The 17,868-nt window shown below is 37.0% G+C and overlaps 1 protein-coding gene and 1 long non-coding RNA gene across 12 annotated transcripts in view; both read left to right on the top strand.

The window, feature by feature from the left end:
- The window catches only part of ATP2C1 (ATPase secretory pathway Ca2+ transporting 1), a 165,313-nt gene that overhangs the window by 113,997 nt on the left and 33,448 nt on the right, over positions 1 to 17,868 (top strand). For all 11 annotated transcript variants that reach the window (XM_032266721.1, XM_032266728.1, XM_032266743.1 and 8 more), the window contains 4 exons: positions 1,255 to 1,359; positions 6,825 to 6,981; positions 11,035 to 11,205; positions 12,671 to 12,768. In XM_032266721.1, coding sequence (XP_032122612.1) covers positions 1,255 to 1,359; positions 6,825 to 6,981; positions 11,035 to 11,205; positions 12,671 to 12,768 — 531 coding nt within the window. The remainder of the gene's footprint in view (positions 1 to 1,254; positions 1,360 to 6,824; positions 6,982 to 11,034; positions 11,206 to 12,670; positions 12,769 to 17,868) is intronic.
- LOC116542158 lies at positions 12,775 to 17,297 on the top strand. Its single transcript, XR_004265095.1, has 2 exons — positions 12,775 to 13,590; positions 15,980 to 17,297. It is a non-coding gene; the product is annotated as an uncharacterized LOC116542158 (long non-coding RNA).

Below are 17,868 nucleotides of genomic sequence, written 5' to 3'. Positions count from 1 at the left end.
GTGAGGTTACTTGAAATGAGAGACAGTATAGAATTACAGGTTATTATAACATAGTTAATGAAATAAAATTGATAGTTTTAGAATATATAGTTTCCTTGACCGAAAAGCAAATTTCTATCTCATTTTGTCTCATTACAACTAAAATAGCATAGTACTCAATAAATGAATCAGTTATCAAGTATTTCTTGTATTACGCTTACAAGATATTAGTTTCTTTGAGAGATAAAGAGTATGAAACCATCTTTTATGGGCAGAGACCTCATATTTTAGGTAGGGAATTTATAGTGACATTCTTGAAACAAAAGGCAGTTCAAGACAGCAGACAGTGAAATCTGAACATTGAGTCACATGTAAGAACAATGCAGATTCAGAGCTGGGATATGAGGGCTTGAAGGATAGGAAGGATTTAGATGAGGTAAGCTAGGGAATCAACTAAAGTAGAAGCAGAGAGGAATAAAAGAGCATAAAATGGATTGTGGCTAGTGAGTTGGCTAGCCTGGGTGAAATGAAAGATACTTGAGCGACCAGGAGGATTTTTATAGATGCTGTATGTGGTGGGTTTCTGGGGAACCTTATTTAAGGCCAAGAACAAGAGTCTGAACATGTTTCAATAGAAAATAGCAATACATGGTAGCATTTTGAGTGGTTTAAACAATTTTTGATATTTGGAAGATAATTTTTCGGCATTTTTGATATTTGGATGTTTGATTTGGGAAGATAATTTTTCGGCATTTTTGATATTTGGATGTTTGATATGGATGCAAAGGTTATTGGTAGGGAAAATAGCTGCATGACTAGTAGTATTCAGGACATAAAGTGGTAGAGGGCAAGGGACTAGGATGATAACAAGTGAGACATTGGAGACCCTAAGAAGTAAGAGATTTAATCTAAAACTTCTATTGATTATAAAAGTATATGCTCAAAATTGGTTGAGTACTTTTATTTATTTATGTCCTGCTTCCTTTCAGAATTTGAGCTGGTAGAGGGATTAATACAGTGGGTATGGGAGGTTTAGTTAGCGTACAGTCCCAGAAAACCTGCCTTAGACTATATCTACGTAACTTGGGCTTCCATGTTGAAAATGTATGCTGATATGTAGGGAAGTTTAGTATATATAGATGGAGCACTTATTCTTTCACCATTAACTGAAAAATAAACCAGCCAACCTGGCTACAAGTTGTGACCCTTGTTTTTTGTTAAAGGAGAAAATAATCACATATTGGTGAGAATTAACTTTCTTTTTGTGCCATATAGATGGGTCTTGATGGACTTCAACAAGATTACATCAGAAAAGCTGAATACCCTTTTAGCTCTGAGCAAAAGTGGATGGCTGTTAAATGTGTACACCGAACACAGCAGGTATCCATCTGTTTAAAGAATGCTTATATTCTGTTTAGTTTAGATGACTATTTTTTCATTTACTATCCACCTTTGCGTTTAAACAGTCATTGTACATAATAAAGACTTATTGCTTTAAAGTATGTGTAATTAGTAGTACACTCATCTCTTGTTTGTGTTATCTTTGATAGTCTTTCCTTGTAGATACATTCATGGAGTTGTTGCTGTCTGAGCAAACAGCTTAAATGAGTTGTATCCTGGTCTCCTAAAGCCTGTGACATCAGGTTTTTTTCTTATCAGGAACTGTTCTTCATGATAGTTCCTTATAAGATCTTTGCAGATTGTGTTTCAAAATGTGTTCTTTCACTGAATGTCTTATCTTCAGAAAAAACGAAACCACATTACTTTGTTGAAAAGTAGTTTGCAAATGTATGTAATTCATGTTGCTTACTCCAGTTTACAAGCTGACAAAATGATATACTGATATTTTAAATTGCCACCTTGTTCCTGGGTGCTTTAGACATTTTTTCAGTGTAATAAGATTTCTGAATTATCTATGGTATATAATTATATCACTCATAGTTGCTATTACCAGCTTGGTGCTTAAACTTTAAAAAACATTTAAGCTTAAGCTTAGGCACAGTGGCTCATGCCTATAAACCCAGCACTTTGGGAGGCCGAGGCCAGTGGATCACCTGAGGTCAGGAGTTTGAGACCAGCCTGACCAATATGGTGAAACCCCATCTCTACTAAAAATATAAACATTAGCCGGGTGTGGTGGTGTGAGCCTATAGTTCCAGCTACTTGGGAGGCTGAGGCAGGAGAATTGCTTGAACCTGGGAGGCAGAGGTTGCTGTGAGCCAAGGTTGTGCCACTGCACTCCAGCCTGGGCGACAGAGTGAGACTTTATCTCAATAATAATAATAATAATAATAATAATAATAATAATTATTGAACCTTAAACTTTTCCTCACTCTGTTGTCTAGGCTGAATGCAGTGATATGATCTCAGCTCACCACAACCTCAGCCTCCCAGGTGCAAGTGATCCTCCCACTTCAGCCTCCCAAGAAGCTGGGACTATAAATACATGCCACCATACCTGGCTAATTTTGCAAATTTTTTGCAGAGATGGGTGTCATTATGTTGCCCAGGCTGGTCTTAACCCCTAAACAGAGGTGATCCTCCTGCCTTGGGCTTCTAGAGTGTTGGGATTACAGGCATGGGCCACCACACCTGGCCTTATTTGTTATTTTAATAGTTCCTTGATAGTAATGACTGGTTATATGTTTTTTACCTATGAGCAAACACACAATTTTTGCACATGATACCTATGATTACATCTCTATAGAAAACAGGAATGAAAGGATCTCCCTTCATTCACATAAGTGGAAACATACTGGCTTTAAAAGAAAGGCCAGGTTGGTTAACACTGAACTTTGAGTAGAAGTCTTCCAGGAACTATGTTCATGAGGGCGAAAAAAAGATTTGTCTGTTCGTTAAAGGAACTTATACAAACTTAGGTGAAGGAAGACAATTGGAAAAGAAACTATGAAAATAAAATGCCTTTCACTTTAAACCTGTTAATGTAAAGCTTTCAAAAATTACATTAAGCTTAGGTAGTTTTCAGATGATGTCCCTTAACCATATAGTTATGTGGCAAGAATATGCATATAAGTATATGAATTTTTTTTTGATGGGTCTATTTTACTACATTTTGTAAACCATCACACAATACTTCAAGATAATGTAGCTCATGTAATATTTAATAATTTTCCTTTTCAGCAACTTTGAATGTTAACCTCACCAAAATTTTACATTGGAAGATTAAATCTTCTCAGTTGTGGGAGTGATGGATAGACAGTGGCAGGATATAAGTTTGGAAACATTTGATTATTCTTCTCATTTGCCAACCTGAAGAGTATCTTTTGCAAAACAAAACCAACCAATGAAATGAACAAACAAAACCCCAATCACAGATGTGACTTAGGATCTAGAAGAAGTCAGCCTGACACAGATAGGGGAAACTTACCAATTTAAAAGTGACTTCAGTGGCTCAAATAGTTTGCTTTTAAAGGACTGTCAGTTGAACTTGACAATATGTGTTTATCTCTTCTATCTCCTGGGAACCACCAAAATCACAAACAAGGAATAAAAGATACAAAGTCATCAAGAGAAAGTATAGGAAAGATTAAAAGGTGACAGGTACCTTTGAAGGCAGGGTGTAAGGCATAAGGCTAAAAATGGTAGAGAAGTTTGAAATTCTGAATAAGGAATCAACAGAACTCTCCCAAGTACCTTTGCTGCTGCTTTAGGTCAGATGGTTAGTCTTCCTTTACCCCTGTGGAACACCAGAAATCTGGGGATAAGAGTAGAGGACAGGATTAAGGCTTAAGACTGCAAACAGTGATTAAGAAGATGTCATTGTCCTGAAGGATAAAACCCTAGTCCTTAACACTTAGAATGCATCAAGGCTGGCATCTACCTACCTTCATTCCCTAAATAAGATTCAAGAGTTTTAGAAAAGCTGCCTGGTCTCATAAGGCAGCGGTCCCCAGCCTTTTTGGCACCAGGGACTGGTTTCCTGGAACGTTTCCACAGGCAGGGGATGGTTTTGGGATGACAGTGGTCCACCTCAGATCCTCAGGCATTAGATTCTTATAAGGAGCACACAAACTAGATCCCTTACATGTCATGTGAAGGTCCCAATAGGGTTCACACTCATAGCTATGAGAATCTAATGCCCTGGCTGACCTGACAGGATAGATGGAGCCCAGGCAGTAGTGCTCGCTTGCCTGCAGCTCACTTCTGCTGTGTGGCTGGGTTCCTAACATGCCACAGACTGTACTGGTCCACTGCCTTGGAGTTGGGGACACCTGTCATAAGGGGCACCTCTGAACTAAGCTCTTTGTTCATTGGAGTCACTTACCTACTCCTGGACTTCATCTCATCATCCTACAGCAAGGCTTTCCAGTTGATGCTTAGCTCTACCAGTGCCTATGGAGCTTCTAGAATTTTGATTGCTTCATTCTTAAATACAAATGAACAGGGAAGGATTACTAGATACTTGGAGAAAATCTTTAGTATGAAAGCCAAAGATTAAACCAACAGAGAAAGGGGTCTCGGAGAAAGGTAATGGCAGATGCTGAAGAAAATTTCCAAAAACCATTAAAAAAACAAAATACTTGGAATGTTTATCAAATAAAGTCAAGAAATGTATCAAAGTAGAACAGAAAGTCAAAGAGGTGTACAGTATAAAAGATAAGAAAATACAAAATAAATACAGAAGATCCAGTAATTACCACATAGTGGTAATAGGAAGGTAATAGGAATAGGTAATAGGAAGAAAGAACAGAAAATGAGAAGCTTTTATCAATGAATGCTGGAAAATATTCCAGAATGAAAAGACTGGCATCTAGAATAATGTGGTCCACCAGCTGCTCAGCACAATATGTGTGTTAAAGCGAGTAGAGTGGGGGATAAACACAAGACCCATAAATAAGAAAGTTGAGGACACTTGGAGAAAGAGAATTTGAAGAGCTTCTAGAGAGTTTTAAGCAAAGGGGAGATCATAAAAAGGGCTTAGGAACTAAAGTGTGGTAGTCTAACACTTAGCGCAGCAGAATACACTCCCAAGACTCCTAGTGGAAGCCTGAAACCATGAATAGTGTTGACCCTCATATATGTTATATTTTTCTGAACTGGTAACATAGATGGCTACCAAGTAATTAATGGGCATGAAGCATATATAGTGTGGATATTCTGGACAAAGAGATGATGTCCTGGGCTAGACAGAGTGGCATTTCATTACCATACTTAGAATGCTGGATAATTGGAAACTTATGAATTATTTCATTTTGGAATTTTCTATTTAATATTTTTGGACTGCTGCTAGGTAACAGAATCTGCAGGAAATGAAACCCTGGATAAGGGGGCACTACTATAATTTCTTTATACTTTTCAATGAAAACATTGACACTGGAGGCTGGAAGATAATAGAGCAAAGCCTTCAAAATGAGAGGAAATTTATCCCTGGCTAAACTTACAAACGTGAGGGTAGAAGAGAAATGTGTCCCAACACCACCCACCCTCTCTTAGAAAGATATTGGTGGATAAAAAAACAAAAGGAAGACTTAAAATTTGGTGAGGATAGAGGTAGAGGGATGTTCCTAGATACTGGTGGTGTAGCAGGCCTAGAAATCAGCCAATTAGAAATGTAAAGAAGAGCGAAGGAGAGCAGTCTCCAGTAATAATATAGAGGTAATATCTTATCTGCTTCTTTGTTCATGTGAAAAAATACCATCAGGAGGGTTTTATATTACATTGAAGAGTTTAGTAAGAATGAATAATAGGTATAAAGAAAACAAAGCAAAAATTTTTAAAAGGTGGTTATCAACTTTATAAAAGACAAAACTTGAGCAGGAAAAGAAGTACCCTATTTGAGGTATCAATCAGGATAAGCCATGAAAACATCATGCTCTCTTCCTGCCTCCCTCTCCCCAAATACTGTTCATTGTAGTTACTTGGGAACTCAGGCAGATGGAAGCTCCATATTAATGTGAGCACACAGTGTCACAGCAAGGGTAGAAAAATAGGAAATAGTACACTGGCACCTACATTTCCATTTGGAATTGACACAAGTACTCATGTTTGTTGGCCAAAGCAAGTCATGCCTGACTTTCGGAGTGAGAAAGGCAATAGGGAAATACATTCCTACCTGCAAGGAGAACTGGGATATTACCAGTCATTACCACACTTGGCTTGGCAACAAGGAGTCTTGATGTAAACAAAATAATGGCAGATTTTGCTTTATATCATAAAGATGGGTAGGGGGGAATAGTTAGAATGGCAAAATTAGTATCTGTCACAGTAGACAATGTATAAAATTGATAACTGAAGGAGTAGCAATATTAACATGTTAAAAACATGAGGGTAAATATCAGAGATAACAGCTATTTTGCTTCCATGGAGTAGGACTAGTGGTGAGAAGGGCTGGATAGGAAACTCCAGTATTTAATTATAAGCTTTTGAATATTATTTACCATGATAAAAAATAAAAGTCTGATTACAGACTTTTTACACCCATAATTACAAGGTGATTGGGAAAATTAAATGGGATTCTAAGTAGATAGAGAGATATAGATGTATTTATTAGCTAATAGAGAACTTGAACTAGAGCTGTTATCTCTCTTTCATTTCCTGTTATGTTGCAGCGAGCCTCCTTCCACATTTCAGAGTGCCTAATTTAGAGGCTTAGTATAGCATTCATTGCCTTTAATGTGTGGGATGGTGGGGATAGATTTTTTCTGTAGAAGATACAGAAAGCTCCCATATAGGACTATTTAATCTTCAGAGTTCAAGTGCCAAAGCTTTAGGCTTGAGTAACTTCTCTGGAAATTGTGAGAAATGAATGCCATTTAATTTTGGACTCCAGTGGGAGATATGTACAAGTTGAAATTAAACTTGTATTTGGTACATTTTCTTCTTAGGACAGACCAGAGATTTGTTTTATGAAAGGTGCTTACGAACAGGTAATTAAGTACTGTACTACATACCAAAGCAAAGGGCAGACCTTGACACTTACTCAGCAGCAGAGAGATGTGTACCAACAAGAGAAGGCACGCATGGGCTCAGCGGGACTCAGAGGTAAGGCTGTTTCTGCATAGTCCCCTGGGGTGGAAAGGTAGCGTCTTCTTTTAATTGCAGATGAATTCATGCTTCACATCTGAGTTGTCCAGCTCTCTTCCAGGCTTTGTAGAACCCTTGCTAGTATTGAGGTGTTACATTTTAGTTGGCTAATTGGCCACTAAAAGATACTTGAAAATATAGCAAAATGTGAATCATTCGTTCTTTTAGATCTCCAGAGGTCTCTGATTAGCCGATAGAAATTTTATTTTGAACAAGTTTATCTTGTGAGAAAAGAAATGGATCAAGGTAAAATGATGTTACTCTCTTTTCATCACTTTGTCTTATTTATTATTACTAAAATACTTTTCTAAAAATTGAGTCTGAAGCCACTAATAAATCCTTTAAGGTGTTGCTAACTTGATAGGTTACTATTCACCAGGGAGGTAAACAAATCCCCAGGTACTGCTTACGTATATGCTGCTGACTGAGCAGTGATGGGGAGAGGGTCTGCTGAACACACACACATCAGGCCACCTTTCCTAGGGATGTCGTGTGTAAGACATGGGGGTTGATGGTTGGTGTCCTAACCTGATTCTTACCTTCTGGATAGTCATCTGGCCTCTGTGGAATATATGTGGTTATGTTGTCTCTCAGGGCAATTGGAAGAGTTGTCTTCTCTAATTTTATCATTTTAATGAAATAGAAGTGTAAGCACTACAATTTCTGGGAGGAAGAAAAACAAGTTAGGTGAAAAATGTTTTCATTTGTGGTTCACTTAAGCAGAGGTTTTTTTTTTTTTTTTTTTTTTTTTTTTTTGAGTTTTAAACATTTGGATAGATTTATAGGACTTGTGTTCTTAAAATAAACTAAGTTTGGAAAGGTACTCGTACCAGCAGAGAACACTGCCCCCAGCCTGCTACTATTGCTTTATGCCCTTGCCTCTGAACCTTCTGTGCCAGCCCCCAGGCTGCTGAACCAAGATCACTTGTCATACCCCTGAGCTTGGTGCATCTCATCTGCGATAAGGGCTGTATTGTGACCATCTTAACACTTCATCTCCTGTCTCCAAGGAAATGGGAGGCAGAGACTTCTGGCTGAAAAGTTATTTTGGAAATGGATATTTTGGATGGAAAAGAATTTAAAGGAAAACAACTTTTCCTTCCCCCTTTCCTCTTTTAATGTAAGAGGCTTTGATGGCAGGTTCTAGAGTTTCTGGGGTTTTATCCCAAAGGCCTGAATCTGGAAAGTACTCTGGATCCTCAGTCCTCAAGCTTTCTGGATCCCTGAAGCCAAGGCTCTTTCTCCTAGCCACAATTCTGGGGCAGGAACCTATTTTCTGGTTTTGCTTGGCCAGACCTAAGAATAGCAGGATCTCTGAAACCACAGGGTTTTGATATGTTTTTATCAAGCCAAATGTAAATATCCTAACTGACATTCTGGAGAATTGAGCACAGGGGGTACTCTTGTACTTTGTACCCCCAACCCTTCTGAACAATCGGCAGACCAAACTTTTTGGTGGCCCAGCTGCTGGAAGCTCAGATACTCTGGCTCAGGGTAACACTTTTGCTCCCCTTAATGCTCCTCAATTTTCCACTTCAACAAGGGAAAGAGAATGACAGTTAAGGCTTGGCCCAGGATTAGAATCATTAGAGCAAATTACAATCATTGGAGACTTAAGAGGCACTGCAGGGAGGCCTTGCAGCCACAAAATAGGGTTTTGATTACTAAAGCCTGTGTATGAAGGGGCAATGGCAGCTCCACTGAGCCATTCCTGGGCCTGTTATTCCCCTGATTTACCTCCTTCTTGATTGCTGACATCTGGGGCTTTGACCCTTTTTAAATTTACTTTTGCTAAGATGTACTTATTTATTTGTTTATGAGACTGAGTCTTGCTCTGTCACCCAGGCTGGAGTGAAGTGGCATGATTTCAGCTCACTGCAACCTCTGCCTCCCAGATTCAAACAATTCTCCTGCCTCAGCCTCCCGAGTAGCTGGGGTTACAGGTGTGTGCCCCCATGCCCAGCTAATTTTTTGTATTTTTAGTAGAGATGGGGTTTCACTATGCTGGCCAGGCTGGTCTTGAACCCCTGACCTCTGATCCACCCACCTCAGCCTCCCCAAGTGTTGGGATTACAGGGGTGAGCCACAGTGCCCAGCCTATTTATTTTTTTAAAAAGACTGTTGGTGGACAAAATGTAAACCCATTTCCCTCCTCTTTTGAACTCCTGGGATGTCATCACTTCCAGTTTGTTGGCTTTTTATCCAGCTGTTAATAAAGCATTAAAACTGGAGAAAAAAAGGTAGGGAAGTGAGAGAGGGGCAGAGTTTTGCTACTCTTAGCAACACATAGCAAGAGGTTTTAAAGTTGGTGTGGATTTAGAGGACTTGAAGAGGTCTCTGGTATATGCTCTCTCTTTTTCTTAATTTCTGGAACAAAGTTTTCATACCTCATTGTATTGACTCTTCATACAAAAGATTGTGGAGGTTTGTGTATGTGTGTTTTGTATTGTAACATGAAGTAGACTAGAGTTGATAGAGGGGAAAGTTTCTGTTGCACAGGGTTTTGGGAAACATTCTGCTCATTTGTCTCTTGCTTCATGTCTTGTCTTCTTTTTCTACTTGTGCTCCACTTTCCTCCTCCCCGTGAGATTACCATATGAAGAACAGAAAGATTTTAAACTTCAGTTGATATGTACTTATGTTACATTCTATAAAACTTAAATTTCTTAAAATATTTGTGGCTCTTAATTTTGATATTAGAGTATATTTTGTTTTATGTCAGGGGCTCTCCACATGAAAAAAGTTTACCTATCCTCGACTCAGAGAGTAGCAGCAGATTTCCATTGGTGCTAAAGAAGCAAATAAATACAGGATACTAACCTCTAAGCGAGTGCCACCCCTCCATTAGGAGTACACAGAGCTGATCTTTCTGTCTTAGGATTTGCTGACCTACATTTTTGTCACTGTCCCCTTCTTTTACCTTCTGTATCCCAACACCGAACTGTGAAGTGGCTCATTCTCAAGGGTGAAAGCCTTTGGGACCCACATCTACATAAATCATTAGGTATATGAGTCTTACATTGGAAAAATAAAATTATTTGCCTTTAACCTTGATTTTTTCAAGTATGTCTAATCTTTCATACCTTCTACTTGAACAAGAATAGATACTTTCTTTGGTCTCCCTGGGGCTTTTCAGTTTCCCCTTAGCTAATTTATGTTTAGTTTATATGTGTATGTTGTAAGTTGTTCAGACTAATAATATCTGAGATGCAGGTACATCCCTTTGGTTAATAAAAGTACTTACTGGAGTTCCATACTTCTGAGAGCAAGTTAAATGATATTTGGGAAATGGAAAGTACCTTGTACTGTATCTTGCCCAAGGATGATACATAGAAATGATAATATGATGGTATTATTTACATACTTTTAGAGAACCAAAGTTACAAATAAGAAATGTCTGTTCATGTTATGGAAAGAGTAAAAGAATCCAAACTATTGTTGGTATTAATGGTTTTACAACTGCTTTCCAAATTAAATTTACCTTCCAGGAGTTTTGGGTACAAAATTGTTACAGGCTGTGTATAATTAATTAATATAGCCTTCTATTCAGAGTGTTGAATTTTTCTTGAGATCTTAGAAATGGAAAGATGAAGATGCATTAGAAGTCACCTTCGAAGGTGTTTGTCTGTTTAAAATTGACTTTAAAGCTTGACAAACTCAGTTTCTCTAAATCTGTTTTCTAAAGAGGCAGTAGATCCTGTTGAAAGTAGCTGCATGTGGTTACTATGTGAATATACTGTTCATTTTCCGTCTCTCACCTATCCTGCCCTTCAGTTCTTTAGTTTTACTCTTTTTAATTAAAACAGCTTAAAGGGACCCCATATCCAGAACCATTAAACTATAATGTTTTGGTCTGTAGTCATTTTGATTTTTAAAGATTGTAGAATAACTACAAATGACCTTATAGTCTTAAGTATTTATTTAGGAAGTGTTACTGTCTCCAATTTCTGTCAACTAAATTCTAATGTTTTTATGACTCACTTTTTTTTGTTGTTGTTATTATTTCTTAAGTTCTTGCTTTGGCTTCTGGTCCTGAACTGGGACAGCTGACATTTCTTGGCTTGGTGGGAATCATTGATCCACCTAGAACTGGTGTAAAAGAAGCTGTTACAACACTCATTGCCTCAGGAGTATCAATAAAAATGATTACTGGAGATTCACAGGAGACTGCAGTTGCAATCGGTATAACTAAACTGCTTCCTTTTGTTTTCGATAGTTTTTCTAAAATACTTCAGTGCATAATTTTGTGAACTATTAGATGTTAATATGTTTATGTAAAATTGAGATTATATAATTGAAATCAACTCATGTTTTTGCTCTTGGTCTATATAAAGCTGTTGGCAAAATTGATTATAGTTTAAAAAGTAGTAACATTGACAGACATAACTAAATCATTATGAAATCACATATGCTTTATTCACAGAAGGGTAATTATTTTAACTTCATGATCACTGTGATGACATAAAAGCATTAGGTCATATTGCGAAGGGAAACATGAAACTTAGTTTTTCCTTTCAACTTAAGTATAATTTCAAAGCAATCTTGTGCATAATTTAGAAGAAAATAGCTTGTGATATATATTTGTTTTTCATCATATAGACCTATGTTTGAATACTTTTTAATTTTATTTATTTATTTTTTTGAGTTGAAGTCTCACTCTGTTGCCCAAGCTGGAGTGCATTGGCACGATCTTGGCTCATGGCAACCTATACCTCCCGGGTTCAAGCGATTATCCTGCCTCAGCCTCTCGAGTAGCTGGGACTACAGGCACACGCCACTGTGCCTGGCTAATTTTTGTATTTTTAGTAGAAACGGGTTTCACTATTTGACCAGGCTGGGCTTGAACTCCTGACCTCGTGATCCGCCCACCTCATCCCCTCAGTATGCTGGGATTACAGGTGTGAGCCACCATGCCCAGATATTTGAATGCTATTTAAGAGTACCTTAAGAAGTAAAGTAAGAGAGAAAAAGAGAATGAAAGTTAATTTTCCAGAGCCTCTAAACCATAATTCATGCTGATAAATATAATAGCTGGCTAAACTCCATTAATTCTTATTTTATTTGGAGAGAGGCTAGGCCAGGAGTTTGAAACTTCATATTGTCTAAGAATAGGTCACTAGACACATGATATTACTGGAAAAATAACTTTTCAATGTTTATTTTCATTTATGTATAACTACATGATTACCAAAGATCCACCACCATTTTGTCTGCATTCTTAAAATGCACTCTGATCTTCGTTACGTTTGAGCTGCTGAGCAGAACCTGATTGGCCTAGTTTCAATTCTTAGGTATGCTGGCTTAAATAATGAATTTTGTTGTTGTTGTTGTTGTTGAGAGAGAGGATCTTGCTATATTTTCCAGGTTGGTCTTGAACTCCTGGGCTCAAGCGATCCTCCAGTCCCAAAGTGCTGGGATTACAAGCCTGAGCCACCGTGGCCAGCATTGAAAATTCTTTATTCTTAAATTTAAACAAAAATAAAAATCAAGTGTAAAACCCCACGCTTAATACTGATTCAGGTAGGGTTGTATTACTAGTAGTTAAAAGAAGAGAATAGATAACAAATCATACTAAATGAGAATTATGTTGACTAGCCTATCAAGCAAAGCAATTGGTTTATTACCTTTTCTCTCTCATTCACTTTAGCCAGTCGTCTGGGATTGTATTCCAAAACTTCCCAGTCAGTCTCAGGAGAAGAAATAGATGCAATGGATGTCCAGCAGCTTTCACAAATAGTACCAAAGGTAGGCCTAAACTAAAGCCTTTTAGACTGAAAGGGCTCATTCCAAGTGTTACCGTTTCTACTATTATCTTAATGAACCTGTTTAATTGTGAGCATCACCACCAGATTTGTTGGTTCAAATCCTGAAATGAAGTCTTGTCATTAAAATAATCTTATTTATGCTGTGATGTTTATTAATATCAGCACAAAATTATTAACTTTAGGTACTGTGGAAATTAACAGTGCTTATATTTATAAATTAGAGGATGGAGAGAGGTCATTATACTTCTTACTGCTTTTGTTCTGTTTTAATTTTAACATGAGTGTGTAATTTTTTTTGAAGTACAATTTACATATAGCAAAATTCACCCATTTTACTGTATAGTTCTGAGCACTGACAGATGCATGCAGTCTTGTAACTGCCACCACAGTCAAGATACAGAACAGTTCCATCATCCCCCCAAATTATCTTATGTCTTTTTGTGGTTACCTGCAGGACTTGGCAGCCACTAATTCGTTTTTTGTCTCTGTCACTTTACCTTTTCTAGAATGCACTAAAAATTGAATTATACCATATGAATGAGGCTTTTGAATCTTCTTCTTTCACTTAGCATTTGAGATTTGTACCATATGAATGAGGCTTTTGAATCTGCTTCTTTCACTTAGCATTTGAGATGCATTTGAGATTTATCCATGTTGGTTATGTGTATTAGTAGTTTGTTGTTTTTTAAAGTAATATTCTACTATATGGGTGTACCTTACCTATTCACCAGTTTAAGGACATTTGGATTGTTTCCAGTTTTTGATTATTATGAATTAAGCTACTGTCTACATTTGTGCACAGGTTTTTGCATGAAAATAAATTTTCATTTCTCTTGGGTAAATAAATACCTGTGAGTAATTGCTGAGTCATATACTTAATGTATATTTAATTTCATAAGAAACTGGCAAGTTGTTTTACAAGATGGCTTTATTATTCTGCATCTCCATGAGCAGTGCCTGAAATTTCTAATATTCTTGCATCCTTCCTAGCACAAGGGATTGTCATCGCCCTCATCCCCCCATTCCAATAAGTCTTCAATGATATCTTACTGTGATTTTAATGTGCATTTCCTCACAACTAGTGATGTTGAATATCTTTTCATATACTTATTTGCCATCCATATAGCTTCTTTAGTGAAGTGTCTGCCCTGCCTATTTTTTTTAAATTATGTTTTCTGATTATTGAATTTTGACAGTTCTTTATATAATGTGGATACAAGTCCTTTATTAGATGTTTTCTTTGAAAATGTTTCTTTCCAGTTGGTAGCATGTCTTTTTATTCTCTTAATGTTACATTTCTAAGAGGGGAAGTTTTAAATTTTGATTAGGTCTAGTTTTTCAATTTCTTTTATGGACTATGCTTTTGATACCTAAAAACTCCCTGCCTAACCCAGGTTCACAAAGATTTTCTTCCTTGTTTTCTTTCTTTTTTTTTTTTTTTTTTTTTTAAGACCGGGTTTCACCATGTTGGTCAGGCTGGTGTTGAACTCCCGACCTCAGGTGATTCACCCGCCTTGGCCTCCAAACCTTGTTGTCTTATAGTTTTAGGTTTTACACTTGGGTCTGTGATCCGTTTGAGTGTATTTTTGTATATGTTGTAATGGGTTAAGGTTTATTTCTTTGCATATAGATGTTCAATTATTCCAGCAACATTTGTTGAAAAGATAACCTTTTTCCATTGAAATACTTTTTTACTTTTGATTATAATGCTTTTCTAACAAATTATTTGTAGGAAGAGAGGTGTCACCTGCCCCACAGCTGAGTAGCTTCTTTAGAGCCAGGTTCCCTGATATGAGATTAACTTACTGTCTTGGGCTGCTTTGTAAGGGGCTATCGATGAAGCCTGATTTGTGGGGACACAGGTCCCATAGGAAGTACCTCATAAGAGGTGGGCAGCAGTCTTCCAAGTTGCTGACAGTTCAGATTTCTTGGTTTCATTGTTAGTTAACTTAATATAGGCACATCTATTTGTATGTCCTTCAAAACAAGCACTCATCTGGAATTTATTTTATTAGCTATTTTGTAGCCATCCATTGTTACTAAAAATGTGCTACCTCCTTCTTCACCTCATTTATTTTACACTTACAACTTCAAGTTATGTATGCAGAATATGGAATTTTCTTAAATTATTTCTGCATCTTAAGGCATGTCTATACTTTTTTGATTAGAAAATTTATCCATTAGTAGTATATGTTCAACATAGAAAAATAATATAGGAAAGTAAATATAATATAGAAAAGCTACAGTAGAAGTTGTCTGTAATCTAATCCACACTCAGGTTATACATCCACAGAGTATCCAAGATTTACCATTAGGACTTATGTGTATAAGAAAACTTCGTTGCTACTTATAGTGTTATAATTCTGAACATTCATTTTACATAACTTTGGCACTTCTGAAATCATTAATTATTATTAAAAAATGTGTTTTGAATTGCTGTACAGTATTTTAAGTATACCACCTGTATGCATGTATAAATGCACAGCATATATTTATATTTCCATAACCATTTTCCTGTTGAAATTTGAGTTTCTGCTTTTTTTTTTTTTTTTTTTACTACTGTAAATGTTCTTTTAAGGATGACAGTGCAACCATTTACTATCTGCCAATGCTAATATTGCCCACATGATCTAATTTACTTCTTGTAGCTACCTTATAAAAGATAGGCAGCACTGCTTTAAAAATTCTAATAATTAATAAATTTTATTTTTTAGCAGTATTAGATTTATAGAATAATTGAGCAGATAATACAGAATTCTGCATTCCTACCCTATCTCTACCCTGTACTCCTGCACAGTTTCCCTTCATATTAATAGACTGCATTAGTGTAGTACATTTATTGCAGTTAATAAGCTAATATTGATACATTCTTATTTCATGGTTTACATTAAGTTTTACTTTTTGTGTTGTACTTTTCTAAGGGGTTTGACAAACATATATCCACCATTAAAATTTCATACAGAGTAGTTTCATTGCCCTTAAAAATCCCTGTGTTCGACGTTTCCATCTCTTCCCAACTCCCCTCGAATCCTTGACAACCACTGATCTTTTTACTGTCTCTATAATTTTGCCTTTTCCAGACTGTGTATAGTTGGAAGAATATCATATGTAGCCTTCTCAGACTGGCTATATGCATTTGCGGTTCTAGCATGTCTTTTCGTGCCTTAGCTGCTCTGAACATTCATATACAGGTTTTTGTCTAGACATAAGTTTTCATCTCATTTGGGTAAATACCAAGGAGCACAATTGCTGGATCAGATCATATGATAAGGGCATATTTAGTGTTTTAAGAAACTTGGGCAGTCCATTTTTATAGATGAGTGAATTGAGGCCCAGATTACTTGGGACACCTGGCTGATGTCTCAGAGCTGGTAAGTGGTGGTGTTGGCATTGGGACTAGAATCCAGGTCTGTATGCTCTAGAGTTCATCTGTTTGCTGTTTCTTTTAATATTATTGAACCTAAGATGTGTACTCATCTGTGATGATGATGATGATGATGATGATGGTGATGATGATTTTTACCACTGCCTTTACCCATATACATCTCTCATTATTTTTATACACTAAATTCCTACACGTGAAATGATTGGACCAATGTTCAGCACATTTGTAAGGCCCTTAACGCATATTGCTGAATTGTCCTCTGGAAAAAGTTTCTGTTTATAATTCTATAAACTACACTTCATACAGTAGCATTAAGTCCCTAGACTGCCAGCCCCACTTCCCTCATCCTCTAGCAAGTGGTTAGATTTTGGATGTGGTTACTAATAGAAATACACTGTTTTGCCTATCAATAATTTTTCTTTCTGAAGTTCTAATCACTTATGAATGCTGTTTTCAGAGAGAGCCAATCATAGTCCTGAAAGGTGTAATCCTGAATGTTGAAATCCTGAAAGATTGAAATCCATAAAGTCTTAAAATCCTGAAAAATCACAGTCCCCAAAGATCAAAATCCTAAAAATCTAATGGAAAAAATAATTTTAAAATGAAATAATTTACATTTTTAAGAAGGAATTTATTTTAGAATCATAAAAACATGACAGTGCTTCATTGGCTGCTTGATACAAAATAAGCAATACTAAATAGCATACATAGTTTTACAAGCATTTGCAAGCACAAACACCCAGGTATATTACATGACAGATATAACATATGGACTAGTATGAGCATATGAACTGTATTTATGAAGAAATAGGTCATAAGGAAGTGCATAAACACCTGTCACTATGGTTGCTAATTGTGTGCACCCCTCTATAACTGTGGGTCATCTGCAGTACCATGATAACCTCAGTTTTTTGACAAGATTGATTAAAAAACCATAATGGATCACCACCACATATGCAGTCTTCCAGAGGTGAGATCTCAGGAAATTTTATCTTTCACAAATACAGATGTATGAAAATGACATCTCTTCATTTGTTGAACAGTTTCAGTGTTTTTACATACATGCACAATGCTTACAAAGTCAACATTGTGATAATGCACTTTTGTGAAGTCAAGTTTGGAAAACATGTATAAAACAAATTAGAGCCCCTTAAGTCTCTACATAATTTATGCCTCCAGTGTTGGAAATGATGCAAAGGTGAAATACATAGCATAGCAAATTGTAAAAGATAATGCTGACAATTTAAAATAGTGGAAAAGGAAACTGAAAAAAGAAAAAAATCAGCTGAGTGCTGTGACTCACGCCTGTAATCCCAGCACTTTGGGAGGCCGAGGTAGGCGGGTTGCCTGAGCTCAGGAGTTTGAGACCAGCCTGGCCAACATGGTGAAACCCTGTCTCTACTAAAAATACAAAAATTAGCCAGGCGTGGTGGCGGGTGCCTGTAATCCTAGTTGCTTGGGAGGCTGAGGCAGGAGAATCAATCACTTGAACCTGGGAGGTGGAGGTTGCAGTGAGCTGAGATCATGCCAGAAAACCCAAAATAACAACAACAGTGTAGGGCTGTTGGGGCCCCACAGGGTCGTGGTGTGTCCCTTATGCTGTGCTGAGGTGCGGGATCCGAGAAGTAAAGAGATAGGACACTGAAGAACTGGTGAAGAGCATCTGGATTTGGGGGGCCAAATCCAGATGGCCAT

This window comes from Sapajus apella, unplaced genomic scaffold, assembly GCF_009761245.1.
Source record: "Sapajus apella isolate SASKATOON/1434 unplaced genomic scaffold, GSC_monkey_1.0 scaffold4, whole genome shotgun sequence".
Taxonomy (NCBI): Eukaryota; Metazoa; Chordata; class Mammalia; order Primates; family Cebidae; genus Sapajus; species Sapajus apella.
This window is presented reverse-complemented; position numbering and strand designations above follow the sequence as displayed.